Source organism: Mustela erminea, chromosome 21 (assembly GCF_009829155.1).
Source record: "Mustela erminea isolate mMusErm1 chromosome 21, mMusErm1.Pri, whole genome shotgun sequence".
Classification (NCBI taxonomy): Eukaryota; Metazoa; Chordata; class Mammalia; order Carnivora; family Mustelidae; genus Mustela; species Mustela erminea.
This window is the reverse complement of record NC_045634.1, coordinates 38193973-38216732: the sequence shown is the minus strand read 5'-3', so window position 1 is coordinate 38216732 and position 22760 is coordinate 38193973. Positions and strand designations below refer to the sequence as shown.

General features: G+C 47.9%; 1 protein-coding gene across 1 annotated transcript; it reads right to left on the bottom strand.

Annotated features, from left to right (window-relative positions):
- Positions 1-16489: 16489 nt before the first annotated feature.
- On the bottom strand, positions 16490-18656 carry LOC116581714 (uncharacterized protein FLJ40521-like). The gene is made up of 2 exons (XM_032328919.1): positions 18507-18656; positions 16490-17353 (listed from the first exon to the last, which is right to left on the bottom strand). Exons 1-2 carry the CDS (start codon positions 18654-18656, stop codon positions 16490-16492), a joined length of 1014 nt encoding a protein of 337 aa, XP_032184810.1.
- Between the last annotated feature and the right edge of the window lie 4104 nt (positions 18657-22760).

Below are 22760 nucleotides of genomic sequence, written 5' to 3'. Positions count from 1 at the left end.
GTTTTCGTTGTCACGGATTTCCTAAGAAAATAGAATAGCAACTTTGTGAACATTGGAGACCAAGGCTGCCCACCCACGCTTTGTTTGCCGCTGCTACTTCCCTTCCACTATCTAAAAGAGCAAAAGTTGCCATAAATATATATTTTCTTGGCTGCATATGATAGGACAATCAAATTCCTGCAGGTTTGTTTGAAATGATATTTTAATGTTCCGACTTTAAACATTTGAACATGTAACACAAACAGGAACCAAGAGGCTGAATATGCAGGCCAAGGATAAAAAGGGGCATTGTAGGTAATCAAGGTGTCTTTCTCTCACTCTATCTATCAATCAGTTGATTGGTAAATAGTCCCAAATCTGCAAGGCCAGCTGGCAGGCTGGAAATTCCAGTGGGGCCTGATGCGCAGTCTTGAATCTGAAGGCAGTTTGCAGACATACTTCGTTCTCTTCTGGAGCCTGAGTATTTGCTCATAAGACCTTCCACTGATTGCATGAGGCCCACCCACACTATGGAAGGCAATCGGCTTTACTCAACATCAGCTGATTTAAATGTTAATCACACATAATAAAATACTCTCATAAGAACATCCAGACTGGGGTTTGACCAGCATCTGGGTGCTGTGGAGTTGTCACCTTGACACATACAGATAGTTGGCACAGATCTTAGTCAGACGTGAGGTATTAGTGACATCTGCAACACAAACTCAAGAGTATGAGGTCAGTAACACCACCGTGTCAGCTGCACAGAGTAGACAAGGGGACTGCTTGGAACCAAGCGTTTTGGTGATCTTTATACAATTCTGTAAATTCACTGACAATTATATTTCTATGTTGGGTAAATTATATGGTATATAAATTATAACTTGATAAAAGCTGTTAAAAATCTCAACATAGAGATGGAGGGAGGGTCTTAAAGTACAATTCCTGAAAGCTTGTCACCCAGCAACACCGCATCAGGAGAGAAGCCTACGCTAGACGCACAGAACTCTGTCGTACCGTGAGACTTAAGGTGGGATTAAATCACTTGCCTCATTTACGAAGGCTTGAATACATTAAAAATGAGCAGAATTGCTGTGTGGGGGGCAATCTCTTTTGTATGTTGATTCGGGAGCTCTGAGTATCATTAGACCACCAGGTGCAGGTAACATGACAGCCGGGCAGGTCTCCAGTCTGACCCCTAAAATGGAAAGGCAGGTCCCAGCTGGCGTGCTCCGATGAGAGCCTGAGAGACCGTGGGTGTTGTTTTGTATAAGTTTTGAGTGCAAGCTGAGACAAATCCATTCTTAAAGCAAAAAGGAAACGATCCAGTTTCCGAAAAGGGGACACCTTCCTGCGACTGCTGCGGCATTCAGAAATAGAATCCCACCAGCCTGCTGTCAGGTGTCACATCGTTTGGTTTTCTACAGCCAAGAAGCAAATGCTGTCCCAGCATTTTTATGTCACAGGCCCCCGGGCCTCTCTTCCCAGTGGCAGGACACGCTGTCTAAATAGCTCCTTTGGGTGGCAAGTGACAATATACAAATACATGGGTTCTGTAACTGGGTCAGCCCATGGAGACAGCACCAGACGGCCAACAGCGTACACTCCCGGGGGCTGGGCACCACCCGGAAGGCAGCAGAAAAGACCAAATCAGAAAGGGACAGCTGTCAAACCAGATCCTTCAGTAAGTCCTGCTGCCCTGCACACAGTGCCCGAATGCTCCTTTCTTGGCCCAGGAGAGCGGCCGGGTCATGTCCACCAAGTTACTGAGACCCTGGTGACCAGCTCTCGCGAGCCCAGCCACGCAAGATGTGCAATTGATTTGGGAAATTTGAGAGACCAAACATTTCTCTTCATGAAAATTTCACCTAAAAAATACTGGGCTGGACTTTAATTAATTAATTAATGTTTTTGAACGAAAGAGATAGAGCATGAGTGGGGGGAGGGGCAGAGAGAGAGAGGGAGAGAGAGAACCTCAAGCAGACCCCAAGCTCAGTGCGGAGCCCAATGCAGGGTTTGGCCCCACAAGTCTAAGATCACAACCTTTGCCAAAATCAAGAGTCGGACACTTAACTGACTGAATTATTCCACCATCCCTGGGTTGGTCTTTTGAATCCCACCTTGTATAGCTTACCTCCTGCACCAAATAGTCTATGGTTGGAACCTCTCATCAGTTCATACCTTTGCTTATACATTTGATGATAGTTAATGCATTAGCACATTAAGTACTTACCTTGCTTTTAACACATCCTCTACACACTCGAGCGTATTGGAAGATGGGGCATCAATGTTTGTTACAGCAAGTCCTTAGTCTGGAATGTTCTCAGTGAATATCCTGTTGAGGGCATGAGGGAGAGAGGTTGGCTCACACACGCATCAGCCCATCTTCCTTGCGTTTGCAGGAAATGCTTGGCCTTGCTTCTCACTGGATGACGTTTGAAGAAGGTACCAGACCCGGAGGGGGATCTTCATCTAACATGATGACCGGAAGCATACCGGAGGCTTTGGGCAATGTGGCCTCCTCAGGTCCACACTGATGTGCAAAGGTTACGAGGCCACTAGAACTCTGGGGAGTGGCCATAGACTGGTGCAGGCCCCTTTTCTTCTCCCTGGAGCAGGACTGCAGCGAGGCAGAGGATGTGGGGTAGAGCCATTCATTGGTGGCCCTGGTAGTAGTAGGATTGTCACTGTCCACTGTTACCACCGAGGGGCACTCCAATGCTAAGATGCCACATGTCCCATGAAGGGCTTTCCATATTGTCCAGTTTCGGTCTTATTTTTACCAGTTCATGGGTGAAGAGTCCACAAGAGGGATGATGCATCTTGCCCAGAGCCGCGGGGCTCTATGGATGAGGACTCAGGCCGGTCTTGCTGAACGCTCTGAGATAACAGCTCTGACACTCCACATGCCCCTGCTCAGGTGAACCACACCTGTCCTAGGCCAGGAAACGATCTCAAACCTGGAAGCAGAGAGATGTGGTAAGATCAGCATGGGGGGAAAAATCATTCCTTTGACTGGGTTCCTAAATAGGACACTGCCCCGGCTGGTTAGATTCTGAGTTTAGAGACACAGACTACTTTTAGGATGTAGGTACTGGGGAGGGAAGGGCTTCTGTTCTACCAGGACGGGTCCCCACTGTCACAGCAGCTGGGCGGACCACAAAATGAGGGTCCAAGACATTTAGTACCAGGAGCTGGGCCGTTCTATGGGAGCCAGACAAGGGTAGGGTTTTATAGATACACACATGTAGATACACACGTGTGAATACACACATAAGACAACAGACAGAATGCTGAGTAAGTTACACATTATAAAGGCACACAGGTCCTGGTTATGAGGAAGGAATGTGGGAGGACCAGAGAGAGCCAGGAGACAGTTGCATGGGAACATGCTGTGTGCATGGAGTTCCCCATGATTTCTCATGGCATTTTCTTAACTTTAGTCCATAACTTGGGATGAAAGATTGATAATCAGAGAGTACATATCAGTTCACCCATCTCCTTTTTTTGACAATGTGTTCCAGGAATATTATATGACCATTATTTGTTTGTAGATTGGCCAAATAATCATGTTTGTTTCCTTCTAAAAAGGAGTAGACATACCAGTGTCCACAGAAGTATCGCTCACAATACAAAACCTGGAGTCTCCCCAAACGTCCATCGACGGACAAGCGGGTGAATAGATGCGGTCCACCCACGGACTAGTGTGGAGCCCCAGGAGGACAGTTCTGGCACCTGCTCCAATGCAGAAGAGGACATTATATAAAGTGAAGTAAGCCAGTCACAAAAGGACAGGTGCCGTGTGATTCCATCTAGATGAGGGTCCGAGAGCCGTCAGGCACATAGAGACAGGCAGTAGGATGGTAGGGACTGGGGGCTTGGGACAGGAGGTGATGGGTTATTCCTTCATGGGAGCAGAGTTCCAGATTTGCAAAATGAAGGCTTCTGTAGATCTGTTTCACAACAGAGTGCATAGACTTGACACTGCTGAACTCTACAATTAAAAGTGGCTAGGATGATATATTTTGTGTTCTTTATTTCTACTACGGTTTTAAAAAAATAAGATGAATTCTATTCTAGAGAATGAGGACTAGATCAGATAGAAAGAAGGTCCCTGAGTTAGGGTGTGACTCGCCCTGTAGATACAGGGCATGTCTAACGTACGGGGTAGATCCTGAGGGAAGAGGTGTTCAGATGCCACAGGTTAATTCACACCTGGAGGCAAAGGTAGGGCAAAAATTATTTGTGAAGGTAACAAAGAGCAATGTGACATGGATGTACTGCTCAGAAGTTTTCCATAAGAGAATCTGGAGATCTTGTGACCCTGAGACCATGACCTGAGCTGAAATCAAGGTCAGACTCTTAACCAACTGAGCGCCCCGGGTGTCCCTAACCCACTTACGTCTTTAGATTTAAGGCGAGTTTCCTATAGACAGTATGTAACTGGGCTTTGCTTCTTTCTCTAACCTTAGAATTCTTCTCTCCTTTAAAACTGGTGAGTTTAGGGCATCTGGGGGGCTCAGTGGGTTAAGCCTCTGCCTTCAGCTCAGGTCATGATCTCAGGGTCCTGGGATTGAGTCCCACATTGGGCTCTCTGCTCAGCGGGGAGCCCGCTTCCCCCCTCTCTGCCTGCTTGTGATCTCCCGTCAAACAAATAAATAAAATTTTTTTTAAAAACCTGGCGAGTTTAGACAATTGCTATTTAGAGTAATTGCTGATAGGTTTTGGATGAAGATCTAGCGTGTGGCTCTTTTGTTCAACTGTTCTTTGTTTTGTTTGTCTTCTTTCCCTTGTGTTGACCATTTTTATCCCATTCATCTTCAGTCCTGACTTATTTACACACCTGATCACAGTGAGCTACGATATATGCACCACATGAAGCAACGTTTGTTTTCCTCCAGATCTTCTAAAGCACTTTGGATCTCTCCGAATGTAACACAACTTCAGGTTATACTGAGAAACCGCTGCTGAAGATATTCCAGTTCCGAAGACTTGGACCCAGGAGTGAGAGCAGTACGCTGGCTTACACACCATAACCTTTTATGGAGATCATACCGTTTTATTAGAGAAAATTGAATTAAATTAGGAACTTCACCCTGCTTAAAGGAAAAACTCTTTATTTATCTTTCTTTTTGTTTCTGTCTTAGCCCATTTAGACATTCTGCCTTCTTGGAAGGATGCAGATAAAGCTTCTATCTGATCCTCTACAACTTCCTCATTCTTTCGTACCGGAAAGTGAGTGGATTCTTGCCGTTAAGGAAGGGAAAGAGAACCAAGTGGCTGAGGGGGACTTCCCCCTCCTGCCTTGCTCATGCTCTCATTTTGAAGCTTGTAGCCCAATACAGGCTGTCCCCTGGGCCCTCCACCCAGATGGGACCGACCCTACAAATTCTCTCTCTTCAGGAAAGGAGTGCAGTCCCATTTTTGTATTAGGACCAGATCAGATTCTCCAGCCCAAACCGTCAAACAGAATCTATAGGAAGAGGGTGTGAGCAATTACCCTCCTCCAAGTGACTGTGGAGAAGCCTAGCTCTGTAGCAGGGGGTCAAAATCCCTCCTATAACCTGCTGTCTGCACCCTTCACTGGCTCTGGTTTTTGGTTTTGGGTTTGGTTCTTAGTAACTACTTCTGTATTCAACTCTGATGTTCCCGACTATATAAATGAGGAAGAAATCTGCTGTTTTCGCAGGTATCTGCCTAATGACCGCCTATTCTTTGAGTCAAGGCTCTCGCCCACATTTTAACTCTCAGCATGGTCTGTGACGTGTTGCCTTCCACAGATCCGCCACAGCAACATGGACAGGTTTCAGAGAACAGTGACTAGAGATGAACTACTGTGAATCAAACACCACCGCTGTCATCAATGCTCTGCGGGGCCCGGCCTCTGTGAATTTGGAAAATGGACTTTACATTTACTGTGATCTGAAAGGTTCTGAACCTCGTTCATTCTTTCTCCTCCCTTCCTAGAACAATTTCTCGCGCCCTGTGCCACCAAACAGAAACATGCTGTCTTTGGGAACGTAAATGGGTTTAGATGATGTTCATCTTTTAAAATGACAGCAATTATCTCTGTGAAATATGGGGTGGCTTTGATCAGAGTGGTGACCTCGTGTCTCATGACCCTACGTAGCACCGTGCCTGGAACACACAGGTAATCACTGGAAGTTTATGCTACTAGAAAAGAATACCCGAAGAAAACATGACCCAGCACAGTGAGCACATACACGTGCCCTTCACTGAAAATGATGAATCAGTTACTCTTACCTTTGGAAGAGATGGTGACATTCTCCAACTTCAATGATGTATAACATTTAAATTAAAGCCAGTTCAAACTGTTTTGTCTTAAACGCCAGGACTTACAAATACAGATTATGTGTGTGTGTGTGTATATATACACACACATATAATTTACTACATATACTATATGCTATACTATGTATATACGCATAGCATATTTTTATATAATACATACTATACTACGCATACTATACTATGTATACTATATATACTATATGTATGTATACTATATATACTGTGTGTGTGTGTGTACATATATATATATATATATGGTATACAATGTATACTATATGTATTAAGTACTAAGGAAGTTTTGAGAGCACCATTATTTTTTAAAAATATGGAGTATATCTTATATGTATTTCAAATATATTGTGGGATACACACACACATACACACACACAATTTTTAATGGATGGCCAACTATTGGCTTACCTAAAATAGCATCCATGAGGCTTTACAGAAAAAAATTAGAAATTTATCTCTACTGAAAATAACAGTATATTGCTATTATGTTATTTTACCATATAGTTTTGAAAGCTTCAGTTTCCTTATTGGTTTTCCTATGGGAACATAAGCTACTGGAATCAGAGAATGTGTGTATGTCTGTGTGTTGAAATGCTGTAGCTTTCACAATAGATGGGTCCCAGATCTGGTGCTCTTTCAATGCTTTTGATGCTTCCTGAAGAACTGAGTACATTCACACTAACTACTCACAGAGGGAGAGGTGATCAGTGTTCTATGATTTATGCATTGAAAACATTGTCCGTTAATGTTTAATGAAGCCCCGGCTGGAAAGAATGACCTTAGTTTAAAGGGGATTCTAGGAAGTCAGAGGACCCCGTCACGGTGAATTTGAGCTCTGCACAGGAGCGGGGGAGGCTACGACTGGACAAACATGCGTCTTTGGGAAACACGTTCTGGGACTTCACTTGATGTGCTGTGAACCCAACGTCACATTGGTTTTACATCCAGCCGAGGAGAGGACCCTCTGAGCATCCAACTTGTGTTCTAAATAAATAAAGGTGTAAAAATAAAACACACCTGACTCTTCCTCTACAATAATGCATCCCGTCCTTCTGAGCTTGGACCAGTTTTCTTCCAAGACCCGTGTACTTCCCGAAGACTAGCACGGTGCAGAAAACAGGGGAGATGTTTCTTAATGGGTAGATTTTTTTCCCTTGTAGTGGTCATCTCCAGAGTTTGACACGTTTCTGCTTCTGCTATGTTTCTTGCCAAGTCTCACCTCCGCAGTGATGGCTGTAAGGAATGAAAGCAAGGACAGTCTATGGAACTTGCTAAAACTGGAAATATACTCCATAATCAAAATACAGGCTCCAGGAAAGTTTCCTTCTTTTGCTTAACACCAGGACACAGTAGTTTGGAAAGCTGAGGCAGTCCTATTCAGTAGAAATTCAAAAGTTCAGAATACGTGACGTTTGGTTTATTTGTGTTGAAATATGTAGTTTAGACGTTAGAATCATAGAATTGCTTACCAAAGTACAAACTTTGCTTGTTGGAGACCATGCGGGAAGCTCTGTCATCCATGTCTCCCCTGACAGAGAAAGGGTGTGAGCTTCAGGACAAGCATGTGCATGGACAAGGCTTATGTGTCTAGTGAATGAAAGAGGCTGGTGACTCTCAGAACAGGGCTACGCCTCTGCCTCATCTCAGCTTTGGGGACACGCAGGGCACAGGAAACGGCTCTGGTCCCTCCACCGGCCGCCCCGAGGCGAGCAAGGGCAAGTTCTTGGCTCTGTTTTCAGATTTTATCCTCTTTAAAATGGCAGGCTTGCAGGGCGTCTGGGTGGCTCAGCCACTTAAGCGTCCAACTCTTGATTTCTGCTCAGGTCATGATTTCAGGGTTATGGGATCAAGCCGCAGGTCCGGCTCCACACTCTGTGTGGAATCTGCGTGGATTCTCTCTCCCTCTCCTCCCACACTCCTCTCCCCCACTTTACCTATAAAAAAAGAAAAATATATATATTGGCACATTTGAATAAAATTATTTAATTCTCTTCTGGTTACAAAATTCAGTCATTTTTTTTTTTCTTTTTAAGCTGAGTCATTCTAATACACATTCTACACTGCTTCACTGAGACGAAGAACTACAGATAATCTTGAAGAGGGAAGCAAGCTTTGGGTACGCATAGGTGAGATGTCTATCTGTCAGGACATGGGTAATTTTTTTTTTTTAAGATTTTATTTATTTATTTGACAGACAGAGATCACAAGCAGGCAGAGAGGCAGGCAGAGAGAGAGGAGGAAGCAGGCTCCCTGTTGAGCAGAGAGCCCGATGCGGGGTTCGATCCCAGGACCCTGAGATCATGAGCCGAAGGCAGAGGCTTTGACCCACGGAGCCACCCAGGTGCCCCGAGGACGTGGGTAATTCTGGTCATATTTTAAGACCTGGGTTTGTCAGGGGTCTTTCACTGGAAATCTATGAATTCATTAAAAGATTCTAACAAACGCCTTCTGTGGTATCAATCAGAATACAATTTCTTTTTCCTTTAAAAGATTATGCATTCATTTATTTATTTGAGAGGGAGAGCACGAGAGAGGGCGAGAGCAGAGAGCGAAAGGGAACACGAGTGAGGGCCGGGGAGGGGAAGCAGGCTCCCCACTGAGCAAGAAGCCCCATGCGGGGCTCGATCCCAGGACCGTGGGATTGTGACCTGAGCCGAAGGCAACAGTTTAACCCACTGAACAACCCAGATGCCCCCAAGTACAATTTCTCTCATCCGCCCCGTCACAGTGTTGGTGGAAGCTGAAGCCTAAACGACTAGCGCTATTATTTGCGAGGTTCACTTCAGGCTGACGTACCCACAGCTGCCGGGAGTCAGCACTTGGGGTCGGAACTGAGTCAGGGAGCAGCCGTGAGGCGCGGAGAGAAAGCCCCAGGATTGTGAGCGCACCGGAGTCCTGATCCAGGCACACCCGGCCCCGTACTGGGAGGCCGTCGCGGGCGAGGCTTCAGGTCCAGGCCCGGGCTGCCCGCTGTCTGGACCAGTGTGATGCGGAAGATGCACAGGCTGGTGCCCGTGACGGGAGAGGCTTCCGCCGGTGGCAGCGTCGGGGCTGCGGAGACAGCTAGGATGGAATGTGTATCTGCAGTGGCTACGGGACGGCAGAACAGAGGGGGAGCTCAGTGAAACGGGGGCTGGGGGGGCTCCGCCAGCTCCACGGGAGACGAACAGAGGCAGGCCGGCCAGGTGCTGACTCATCCCCAGATTAGTCTGAGGAACAGGCATGGTTATGTAAGTTGATAGAAAACATACACCTTGTATGTTTACATCATTCTAAGTTGTACGCCGCAATTCAGAGGTCGGTTTTTTTTTTTTTTTAATTTGTTAATTTCCAGTCTTTTTTCCCTAATAGTTAAATTTGAGTTCCCTCACATAGGTCACAGATCGGCATCGTTCTCGGAGGCTGACGATATGTAACAGCCCACAACGAGGACCAATTCCACCTTGTTTCTGACGGTTTGAGAGCTTGACTGGAGGACTTCCGGTCTACGCTACTGATGATCAAGGAAACTGAGTAGATATCTTGTCAGTTCACAGCAGGCTCACTCTTGGAGCAAACTGACAAAGAGAAATATTTTAGTTGCTTTGCATTAATTTATTCCTTTACGGAGTAAATGTTTTGCAAGTGTTAGTGATTACCTAAATCCATGTATGGTTCTCATGGCTTATGATGCAGAATGCTGGCCAGGGGGCCAGGGTCTCCCTCACCGGGCTCAATATTGTCAGTTTAGGAGACATCATTCAAAAATAAGCTGACTTGTGGAGCATAAGGAATAGCATGGAGGACACGGGGAGATGGAGAGGAGAAGGGAGTTGGGGGAAATCGGAGGGGGAGACGAACCGTGAGAGACTATGGACTCTGAGAATCAAACTGAGGGTTTTGGAGGGGAGGGTGTTCGGGGAGACGGGTGAGCCCAGTGCTGGGAATTAAGGAGGGCACGTGTTGCATGGAGCCCTGGGTGTGCTGCACAAACAATGAATTCTGGAGCACTGAAAAGAAAAGAAAATAAATAAAACATTTTAAAGATAAGCTGACTATGTGTATTTTCCAAAGGCAGACAAGGGAAATTCTACTTGCAGAACAGACCGATGGAACAAACGTGTCCTGCGAACATTGCAACTGTTACCAACTGGGGGATTCATGGAAATAGCTGCACATCTATTATGATTTGTACATAGATTCTTCTGGAACAATGTGCATCAGATATTTTAATATGGAAATGTTCATGCATTACACGTAGACCTTAATTGCTTCCTATTAATAAGATATGTAACTTTTCATTGATCAAATTTTAAACACTAATTAAGCATTTTCCTCTCAACAAATTTGTGGTTTAGTAGTTTGCCACTGTATCGGATCTGACCTTAAATGTGTTAGTAAAATAACACATTTAGATAAATAATTCATGTGCTGTTGACGTAATTATGGCAACACTTCCTTGAACCTGTCATTAAGCATAGAAATGATACTTCCCGTTCTTAACACAAAACATTTTTCCTTTTTGTGATCGTTCTGATGGTTTTCACATGTCTAAATATTACACTATTATTTTGAACATTTTAAAAGACAGTATGTTAAAACCTGCTCCGTTTCCATGGAGTGCTATGGTATGACCTGGGACTTGTTTGGGGTTTTCGTAGCATTTGCTCTTCTACGCGACGGACGTCAGATCTCTTGCTGGAATCACACTCCTCTGAGACACAGTCATCTTGTCTGTCATGTCTGGCTGGTCTCAGAAGCTCTTGCTCCTGAGGTCACCATGTGTCCCAGCCTCTAGGCTCTCCCCTGGTGGACCCTCAGCCTCCTTTTGTTCCTGTCTTCCCTCTTTTCCTCTCCGTCCTCTTCTCTCCGCCTCCCCCACCTCTCTTCTTCCTGCGGGTGGTTTCAGAACGCTCGTACTCGGCTGCTGTAGAGAAGACCAGGCCCCACGTTTTATGTCATAGGAATGAGTCGGCTAAGTGAGGACAGCCATTTGCTTTCTTGGATGAAGCACTTTGCAATGTTGAAAGGGGATTAGACAAATCCGTGAACACCAGATCTTGGGATCCTGCAGGGTGTTGTCGAAGAAACAGGAAGAAACTGTAATTATCATTTCTTTTTTTCTTTCCTTCTGAGAGAGACGGGGGCAGAGGGAGGGAATCCCAAGCAGATGTGCCACTCAGCGTAGAGCTTGGTCTCACAGCCCTGAGACCACTACCCGAGCAGCAACCAAGGGTTAGACACTTACCTGCCTCAGCCACCCAGGCACTCCTACAATTATCATTTCTACACACGGCCCAGATTTTAAAATCTGGCTTCCCTACTGCAGCTATAGAATTTACAGGAGAAAGCAATTCAGAATATGATGTCATAAGACATGCAAAATCTTACCTTGAGTTGAAATTATTTTTGAATTAAGATAATTCATAAATTTGGTTGGATTCTGCATTTTTCCCAGCAAATATCTATGATGTTCATTCAGTTCGCATGTTTCCTTTCACTGGAGCGGAAGTGGCTGGTTGTACGAAGCCGCATCTTGTTCTTGCCTCTGTGGAAGTTCAGCTCGTCGAGGAGAATTTCATCTCTTGCTGAGTCTTGACTCGTTCTTACAATATTTATCAACACAATGTGCTACGCAACACTACGGATTGTTGAGAATTGGGAGCCGGGATGAAAACTTTCCAACTGGGCTTGCTGATTTCTCCCTCCACCAGGGTCTCCCTCTGCATAGCTCTGCCGCCCCGTGCCTGTCCTCTCTGCAGACGTGGGCTTACTGTCTAGACTTTACACCAATGTCTGTATCTGTGTCTCTATCTACACACACATACACACACATGCATCGATAGTCAGATGTTCATGGACCTACGGGAACTAGAGTGAGCAGCCTTGTTAGAATATCTGCTCTATCGTAGCTTCCCCCCATCTTCAACCAGACCGAACAGAGAGACTCATGCACAGTAATAACAATTCTGACTCTTAGGGAGAGCTGCCAGGTTTTGATTATTTATCTAATCTCAGAGAGTTGATAATCCCTAAATCATCACTCTTTGAATTTGAAATGAACCCATTTCGTGTTGCTGCTAAATGTGCCTTACTAATCATCTTTTATCAAAGCTAATATTTACATTAGCTTGCATTCCCAAGGCACACGCTAATTAATTCTGAGCTGAGTTGTGTGAGTCCAACCAGCAATTTAGAACTGTCAGAAAATGATGCAAATACCAAAGTTACCGTCCTGACTTTCATTTCCTTTTTCATGGCTTTGGAATCTCTGTGTCTAGACTTCTACTCGGAGGGGGGTTGAGTAGAGACACTTCCCTATTTCCCGGCCCAGCAGCACCATGGATGTGAAGGAAGAAGCCGCTCTCAGAGAATCAGAAGGCAAAGAGGAAGAAAGCTGCGTCCGTCTGGGGCCTCAGGACACAGGCAACACGTGGTGGTGGGTTTCCTGGGTCTTCTTTGGTCTTAGCTCAGCTGGAATCGGAGAGAAGAAGCCAAACGTGTGAGAATACCAGTGGGAGTGAACAAAAAGAACCCCAGGATCAGGCTGCCCTCTGGAAGGTCAGTGCAAAAGAACACAGAACTTTCGAGCCACGCCCTCTGTATTCCAGGCAAAAACGGTACCCACCCCTCCACCAGCCAGATCAGAAAAGTCTGCGCCACCTCTGCATACGCAGCCCTCGATGATCTGACGAGACACCTAACCCACTACGGGTCAGGGTAGGGCCTGGCGGCACGTTCCGAGGCACCCACACACAGCGGCCAGGGAGCTGTGAAACACGGCAGCGAGAGGCCACGGCTCCCGCTCCTGCAGCAGAGAGGCCAACCCACACAGAGCTTCCGTGTCTCCAGAGGAGAGTGGGGCCCCGACTTCTGTCCCCACGGCCGGCAGTGAGGCCGCACCCTCCTTTTCTTCAGCGGGAGGGCGACGGGAAAGCCAGCCGAAACAGGCGGCTCCAAGGGCATCCAAACTGTCACAACATTAACATGAAAATGCCCAGATTTCAATGGAACATCACAGGGCCTCCAAGAAACACAAAGACCCCAAACTGAAAGGACAGTCATCAGAAGCCAATGGGGCAGGGGCCGGTGTTAGCATCACCGGGTTCTATAAAGCAGCCGGCCTCCGGATGCTTCCGGGGTCAGGGGCATCCACACACCAGCCTGACAGAGATGGTAAAGGAGAATATCCCAGGTGTGACCAAGAGCCGAACGGAGGTGTTAGACCTGAGACACTCAACAACAGCAACAAATTCAGTGGGTGAGCTCAACTGAAAAACGGGAAGACAGAGAAAACCATCAGGTCTACTTGGATCCAGAACAACAGAAAATTTCCACTATGAGCAGCAGGCACTGGAAGTAGATTCATACGAACTGGGGGCAAGTGCAACTCCAGAAGGAGACCTGATTTTGTGTTACTGGGTTATGTGTTACTGGAAAGTTACTGTAGATGAGGATTTCATTACTGTCCTGCAGGATTTTGTCTTAATAAGTCTAACCGCAGTTACAATGTAACAAAACACATCACCTGCCGTTCCCTGTGCACCTGCTACGAGCCAGGCGCTTCCCCAAGCATTTCACCTGCTACTTTGCTTTCTTGGAAAGCATAGTTAGGATTCAGTTTCAGGCCTCCGGAACTCAAAAATTGATGCCACTAATCTTTCTGCTCCACGGGTCCCCTCCTGCATTGTTATTGGGGCTGAACATGGACAAAGTGAAATTTCCAGAGCAGAACGGAAGTTTGCTATCTCTGGAACCATACACCGACTGGACTATCATAGGGGCTCCCAGATCTTGCTTGAATGCTGTTGAATCGCAGCGAAACACACAGTTTCAGCCGAACACTGCACTGGCTGTTGTAAACCTGCCCCAGCTGTGTTATGAATGTGGGAGCATTTATATGTTGCAAATAGAGAGTAAATGGGCTTGTCTGGGGTACATGATTAAAAGAGCCACAGTTAACTTTAAGATCAATGTGAAGAAGTGACCTAAAGATCAATATCATTTTTTTTACTTCCACAGTAAAAATCTGTAGACATAAAGGAATAAAATCGGTTGTTACTTATGCAAAGCCAAGCACCTGTTTATTTCTGTCCATGGGTCAGCGACACACATCACCAGTGAGTCTACATGGTTGTGCCCTCGGCAATGGGTCCCAGGACTCCCGGGGGTGTGGGTTTTATTTACCTCACCCTCCGTCACACATGACGTGATAGCTCTCTGGAGGATGAGCGTGTGGAAAAACGCACACGGTCTGTAAATGCTTACTTTCTACTTATTTCTCTGCATTTCCAAAACGAAAGAAACATGAACACAATGCAATACATCTTCTGTTGTTAAGGTAATGGAAAGTGAAAATCCGTGACTCATATCCACCTTACAAACGAATGAGAAACAAATGTTTCAGGTAAAAGGTGGCGCGGGGGCTGTAGAGGGACACAGAGGATGACTAGTCACGTTTTCTAACGGACTTCAAAAAATGGCCAAGAATGACAGCAAAGGAACCTCACCAACACTAAATTGTAAAAAGACACGAGCGGTAAGAACGCTTCGTTCTCACGCTAGAATCACAGCTCGGGCGTGATGACCATGGAGCAGCCGCCACATCAGAGCTGTGGTGATCTTGTTCATTTTTCATCCCAACCATGATGGTTAATTTTATGTGTCAGCTTGACTGGGCTAAGAGATGCCCAGAGAGCTGATGAGTAGATGTGTTCGATCTATATATATCTTGCACATGTAATCATGCTTGAGAAGTTCTCAAAGTCTTAAATTAAGCTCAGTTAACAGGTGGTTCGGAGCCTGGTGACTTGGTCTCTCTTGCTTTGCTCTTCTTTCTCGGCGGACACACATGCTCTACGAGCAGTTGATGGGGATGTGGGGAACACACGGGCCTGTTTTATGGGTGATTTGTAAGTTCCTGGCAGCAGCCACCAGCAAGAGACGAAACACTGTAAGACTTGCGTTCCACTGATGAGAAGAGGGTGGTGAACAGAAATCCACCTACGGGACAGAAGTTAGACAATGATTGTGGTTTCCCACTTTTCTTGGCTCTAGAGAGGTCTAGAGATCTGGATCTGCACTGAATCATGGAGTATGCTTAATGCTTTCATTAAATCATCCATGATGTAGGGAGGCCAGATTGAGGAATTAGGGCAACGATGTGGTAAATAGGCTTATGGAAAGCATTAGGTAATCAGGTGGTTCCTTCTACCTGTTCAAGGTGTCTGTTTTCTTTCCCCAGACCACAGCGTCCACTCATTCTGTCCGTGTGCTGACTACTCATGGCTGCAAAGTGGTGGGTTACATGTTGATTCAAAACATAGACTTTCCCTTCCCAAGATGGATTAGACCATTGCTATGGTCCAGTGCCCAACAGGAAAATAGCAGACACCAAGGCTTAGTTACCATGTGGCATCATTCATCTAGCTACGCTCACAGACATACACATGCACACACACCGTGCTTCCCAAACTCAAGCTCATTTTAGAGATTTTACACCCATGAAATTCATCTGTCTTATCCAGTTTATGTAACCCAGAACAGCTGACTTTGTAGGAGGAGGGAGAGGTCTAGGAAGACTCAGTTGTGGGACCAGCGGACTGACACCAGCCTGGAAAATGCATTTACAGTCCTAGGAGCTGTAGCATAACCATGTACAGTCACTGTCTCCAGAAGCCAAGATAGAAAGAGCCAGTTATGGAGAAGAAAGAACGGGCGTGGCTTCTCTCACTATCCAACCGAAGAGTCACTTGCTTATTTTCTCTTTCCGATCCCTACAATTTGGGGTTCTGTTTATTCAGAAATCCTGATTTCAAGGGAGAAGCATAGGCACAGGGAGACACAATAATGGTTTCCATGGAGATTTACGCTGAGATGACCACTCAGCTATGCTGCGCTCCTAGGGAAAGCGGGTGTAACTTTTCCAGGCTGGGCTGAAGCGAGCCAGAGGAGCAGGGAAAGAATGACAGTGGATCGCCGCGCCTGCCTGAGGGCTTGGGTCCGGACTCTCCGGTGACGTGCGTCGTGCACGTTGGTGGACGAGCGACTGGCTGATGACGCCGGCCGTCGACTCTGACCCGTACAGACTAGAAGGTGGCTGCAAAGGTGGACTTCGTAGCTGATTGGACACTGGGTGTCCCCCTTTTGGAGGAAGAGTAAAGCAAGGAAGATGTGAATCCTATTAGGGAGAAACATGGTGTTTGTGTTATGGCCAGCGGCGTGTAAATGTCGTGTAAGCGTGAGGATGGGGAGGTGGGGGAGAAGGGGATGGAATTAGCCGCCGGCTTCTGGGTCTCGCCGGCTTCGGGGTCCCGCCGGCTTCTGGGTCCCGCCGGCTTCGGGGTCCCGCCGGCTTCTGGGTCCCGCCGGCTTCTGGGTCCCGCCGGCTTCGGGGTCCCGCCGGCTTCTGGGTCTCGCCGGCTTCGGGGTCCCGCCGGCTTCTGGGTCTCGCCGGCTTCTGGGTCTCGCCGGCTTCTGGGTCCCGCCGGCTTCGGGGTCTCGCCGGCTTCGGGGTCTCGCCGGCTTCGGGGTCCCGCCGGCTTCTGGGTCTCGCCGGCTTCTGGGTCCCGCCGGCTTCTGGGTCCCGCCGGCTTCGGGGTCCCGCCGGCTTCGGGGTCTCGCCGGGACGCTCTCGTCTGCCATGGACCACATCTCCTAGGAGCTGGGGCAGGACAAGCGATGTCGTCCCGACGCTCCAGCCGCCTGCCGGCCTATTACACGGTGTCAGCCGGTGCGGGTACGAGGTCAGAAGGCAGGAGGAGAGCAGCAGCTTCGATCTTCTGGCTCCGTCTACGTGGCCACGTGGACAAAAGCTGCAGCCGCTGTCGTGGGGGCTGTCGGGGGCCTCGGCCAGCCACGCAGCCCTTCTGCCTGCTGGGGGCCCACCGTGCTGGGCCGTTACGGTCGGCGGCTCGGGGAAGGTTAACAGGTGCACCGTCACCTTTCTACCCGCGGTCTCTCCTTCGCCTTCCAACCCTCCCAGAGCCGGCGGCTGTGTAAAACCCCGGCGGACGGGTCTAGAGCTCCTTGCGCGCTCTCCTTGGCTGGATTTCACTAACTGCCGGAGACGCTAAAGAACGGGGCGTACAAAGAATTACCAACCCGAATGGCTTCAGGTTTCTCAGCAGCATCGTGAGAAGTTCGAACGCCATGGAGACATACCATCAAATTTCTAAGGAAATACAATTCTGAAATGTTATGCTCAGTCATGCGGGGAGAGGATAAAATAAAGGCATTTTCACATATTTTGATACTAAAAATTTACGCCTCCCTGTACGTTTTTCTCAGGAAGCTATTGTAGGACATATTCTGTTACAGCACAGGAATGAATGAGAACAGAAGACAACATGAATCTAGAAAGCAGCAGTTTGCATTAAGCTCTGGGGAAGGGGAGCCCCGGGATCATCTTGAAGGGAACGGCCACCTCACGGGCTCAGGGGCAGAACAGACTGTGGCCAGGGCAGTGTGTGCAGAGACGCTACGGGAAACATGCAGACAGGGACCTGGCTGATCTGATGTGAATGTGGGACCGAACTGTGAGGGGATTTCACATTATTTGTCTTGCCTGTAATGTTTTGCCCAAATTAATGACAGCTACATGGGACATAGATTAAATGTGAAAAAGAGGCGGTCAGCTTTGAGGAAAGAAAAGAAGCCATGCCCACAACAGTCACGGGAACTGCGCACACCCAGTAACTGCTCTCTGGGCGCACCATCGCGCTCATCACGTGGCCACGTCCCGGGAAATGCTGCGGGGTTGTCGGCGGAAGAGAGAGTAGCAGGCGTGTGTGTGCGCGGAGACTGTCCCTAGAACGTGCACAGTGGGCTGTCGTGCGCGGAGAGTGTCCCTAGAACGTGCACGGTGGGCTGTCGTGAGCGGAGAGTGTCCCTAGAACATGCACGGTGGGCCGTCGTGCGTGGAGAGTGTCCCTAGAACGTGCACGGTGGGCTGTCGTGAGCGGAGAGTGTCCCTAGAACATGCACGGTGGGCCGTCGTGCGTGGAGAGTGTCCCTAGAACGTGCACGGTGGGCCGTCGGGGCTAGGGCTTTGACAAGTAAAACAACACTCAGGTGACCGTGCTGTGCAGAAGGGTGAAGTGGACGTAGAGGAAACGGCTCCGTCGTGGAGGCTCGCCTGTGCGGCACGGGGATGAGAGCGCAGCGGCCCGTGCCTTCCTTCCCAGGCTTTGTGATGCTCTTGGACGGTGGACATGTACACGTACGACTGGCATTAAGCCCGTCTTCGCCACGAGGCCTGTACTGCTCCTGGAGGACGCGAGGATGCCAACCAGCGCTTTGCAGGTCGGGCTGTGCTGGGTCTCCGTCTCATGTCGCTGCACTGACCGCACAGAGCAGCACTCCGCCGTGTGCATTTTTCCGGGTGTGATGTTAGGGGGGTGGCGTCCCCGGTGGACACTGGGGACTGAGTGTCGGGTCTGTGCCCTGGTCACAGGTGGCCCTGCTTCCTTCTTCACATTTCTGTCCTCTGTGGTGACGGCTCTTTGAATCAGCGCAGACACCTGCTTCGGGGCTGAGCCCGTCAGAAGCAGAAGAGAGAGCATCTGTGTCCTGGGGTCTTTCAAGGTCTTAGAGATGGGGACTTAAACAGCTCTGGATGTTCGACTCTGATCGTATAAATGATGTGTCTTCACCTTCGGAGACTGTCTTCTCAGGTCCCCAGCCCCTGGGTTCCAAACACACCCAGGGGTGAGGTGGGTGCTGGGGCGGTGGGAACCAGGACGCAGAGTTCCCGCAGACCTGTCGGCTCAGCATCAGCATTTTACGCTCCACACCGTCACCGCGTTCTGATTTTGAAAGTCAGAGTCAAAACACCCTAGTTGTGATGACGTATCAGTGTGTGTGTGTGTGGCTGTGTGTGTGTTGTGTGTGTGCATGGATATGTTGTGTGTGGGTGTGCAGGGGTGTGTGTGTGTGTGTGCAGGTATGTGTGTGTGTGTGTGTGTGTGGCTGTGTGTGGGGGGGTCGGGGGTTGTCCAGTCAAGGCTGATGGAAACTTGTCTATCTGCAACTAAACTGAGGTAAGTGCGCAGGTCTGCTCGCCCTGGGGCGCCTCGAGTCTCCGGGCAGGTGGACACCCTCCGTACAGTGGGGGATGATTTCGTCACAAAGTGAAGCACGTGTCCCTGAGGACTAACAATGTGAAAAGAGGTGCTTGTTCTAAGCCCACGCGCGTCACTGTAGGACGTACAAGGGAAATGAATGCTGTATTACCATACATGACGGGGCATGATTTCTTTAGTGTGGAGTTCAGTCTAATGCTTTCAAGCATTTGCCATAAAGAGCTGGAGATCACACCGTTTTTACTACATCAGGCCACAGTGCTGTCATAAGTGGCTTTGTCACGTGCTTTAACTTTTCACGGTTCTTTTTGATAAGGTTTGGGTTAATGACCCAGAGGTATAAGGAACAGCACATTTCCAGGGGTTTTTGTCTGCCCCTTTTTTGGGCATCAGAAAAAAAAAAAACAGAAAAAAAAAGAAAAAAGAAAAACACAACAGCGCATTTGTATAGGAGGTGTTAATGGCTTCACCAGTTTCCTAAGAAATCATGTCAATACGTTGAAATCTTGGGGGCAATGTTCCGTGCTGATGGCTGGAGAGGACTTGTTCTTAACCATGGTGTTTTGAAAAACTTGCCCTGGAATCTCTTTAAACTATATATATTTTTAGGCCTCACTAAAAACGTTAAAAATCAAAACTTTTGTTGTCGGAAACCTGGTAAACTTTTTGTTTTTCTATCTTTCCCTCAGCTGTCCTCAAGCAAAGAAGGTGTAGCGGGGCTCACAGCCTTCTGTGGACAGTCATTTAGAAATCACTATAGAATTTAAGACCTTTCTTTAAAAAATACCACTAAATCTAGCATCTAAGTACATACAAATCATCTCCCCTTCACATCTGCGGTATAAACTTAGGAAGAGAGTCGGTCCTTCTTATTATGTATAGAAATAAGAAAGAATATTAAATTTTACCTTTATGTTTATAATATGGTCACAAAGGAAAAAAGTGACATGTTATCTATAAGGAATTAACACCGAAATCTCAATATAAGATTCAAACGTGGATGCACGTCATTGGGGAGCAGCAGCGTCTGGCGCTGAGGAGAGATTCTGCGCCTCTCTCTCAGTCAAGAGTGGGCAGAAGAGGCCGGGGACAGGCAAAGAGGCTCTGTCTGCGGCGGGAACAGGCATGTTACGTCTGAGCATTTTTAACTGCAATGAATTTGAACCTGGAATCCCAGAGCCTCCGTCTGAGATAACTTGTCCTGCCTCGAAACCGTGCACAGATCTGGGACGGAAGACTGGAAACCCACTATCTGAAGAGTCACCCAGCAGAGGGGACCATCCACCAAAGTCATGCTATTTTGGGATCAGTGTAGAGCTTATCTAAAGCTATTGTACGGCTACTTCTCTCCGCACCCCCACCTTCCCAGCTGTTTTTCAGAACACTCACTGTTCTGGGGTCTCTCAGATTTAACAGAAATCCAAGACCGTTGAGATAACTTTGAGAACATATCCAGATTTTATTCTTTGATACACACAATGATAATTGGTGCACAAAACATACACTTTCGAAGCCTTTGCAGAATTGCTCATACGCGTTCTCCCCTCAGTTCCTCAATGACTCCGCGAAGGTTCCTAACAGTGGAGGTGAGGATGCTAAAATTCAGAGACGTCCAGAGAGTTCCATCGTGCCATGGATAGCGGGATTCCCGCCGGAGTCCCGCGCCGGTGGCTGCCTCTTCTGCAGGTGACTCACACACACTCAATTCGCGGTGCGCGTCACGAGGTGTTCCGAGCTCCACGCCTGCTAATTCGTAGAATCCTCAGAGCAAGGTCCACGAGACGTACAGAACTAGGACTATTCTGCAATAGGAAAGGGGGTGCACAGGGAGATGAGCGAATTTAACCCGGGCAAGCAAGGATATCCCCCAGGCTCCTAGGACACGGCCCCACGGAGTGGGGACAGGGACAGCACCCACACTCCTTCCTCATCCAGAGTCCCACCGTGGCTCCCTGTTTCTCCAATTGGATTTCCAGAGACAGCACTGTGATTATATTTGGAAAACACCAGCCCTGAGTCATGACTTTCCTTTTCAGTGTATATTATCATATGGTTTTGCTTATTTGTGGAGCATAAGGAATAACATGGAGGACATGGGGAGTTAGGAGAAGGGAGTTGGGGGAAATCGGAAGGGGAGGTGAACCATGAGAGACTATGGATTCTGAGGAACTAACTGAGGGTTTTGGAGTGGAGGGGAGTGGGAGGTTGAGTGAGCCTGGTGGTGGGTATTATGGAGGGCACGGATTGTGTGGAGCACTGGGTGTGGTGCAAAAACAATGAATTCTGGCACACTGAAAATAAATTTAATAAATAAATAAAAATTAAAAAAAATATATTTAGCTAAAAGAAAGCCTATGCACATAACATATATGCATTTTTTAAGACACATCATGAAATTCTTCTGAGCTTATCCCCATGAATTGGAAGAGATAGAAAGCAGTGACACATTATTGGAATAGAGACGTATCACCTTTGAGACATCCCAGGAGAGTTGTTTACAGTACTTGATACTTAATAATTGCTGATTGAATTGAATAGCAGGCGTATCATCACTGCTGCCTTTCCTGGTCATACAGTGTGTTCTCCTACTCTTCTCTCAACAGGGCACACATCCGCGACACATCTCACACTGGATTTATATTCAACTCCTGAAACAGATCTGATTCTATGAGGTCAATTTTCTGAGATGGAGCACAACATGAAAAAGATCATTAAAACCTGTATATTTTTTAAAAGATTATTTATTTATTTGAGAGAGAGAGAGAGACAGAGCGAGCGCATAAGCAGGCGGAGGGGCAGAGGGAGAAGGAGAGAGAGACTGTGCTGACTCTGCACCGCACGTGGAGCCCATCCCAGGGATCCGTCCCAGGTTCCTGACAGAGATCATGACCTGAGCCCACGTTAGCACTTAACCAACTGAGCCACCCAGGTGCCCACAACCCTCTGTCCTTAACAAGCACAACAACCACAAATGTACAAAGTTCTGAGAGAAACGAACACTGTTCTCTGGGTCCTCTTCAGTCTCTGTGACAACCGCTGTGCCCACGCGAACCCCGCAGGTGACCCTCATGCCACACGCGTCTGGCGGTGTTGGCAAACTAGGGCTCTGCTAAGGGCCTGGGCACCAAGAACGCACGCTGGTCCCTCATCCGAGGGACGGCTGAGCGGGTGTGTGTGCACATCCTGCCGTGTGGCTGCGCACACTCCAGCGGGCCGTGCTCCGGGTAAAGGTGCTGTGGGACGACGGCGTCCTTGTCCTCCTGACGGCAGATGGAACTCCCGCAGCTCCTTGTCTTCCCACACACGGGGTGTTGCGAGAGAAGAGAAACTGATCCTGCGCATCGTCATCCGCAGATACAAAGGCCGCTTTAACAGGGCGGCTGGCTGCTGACTGGG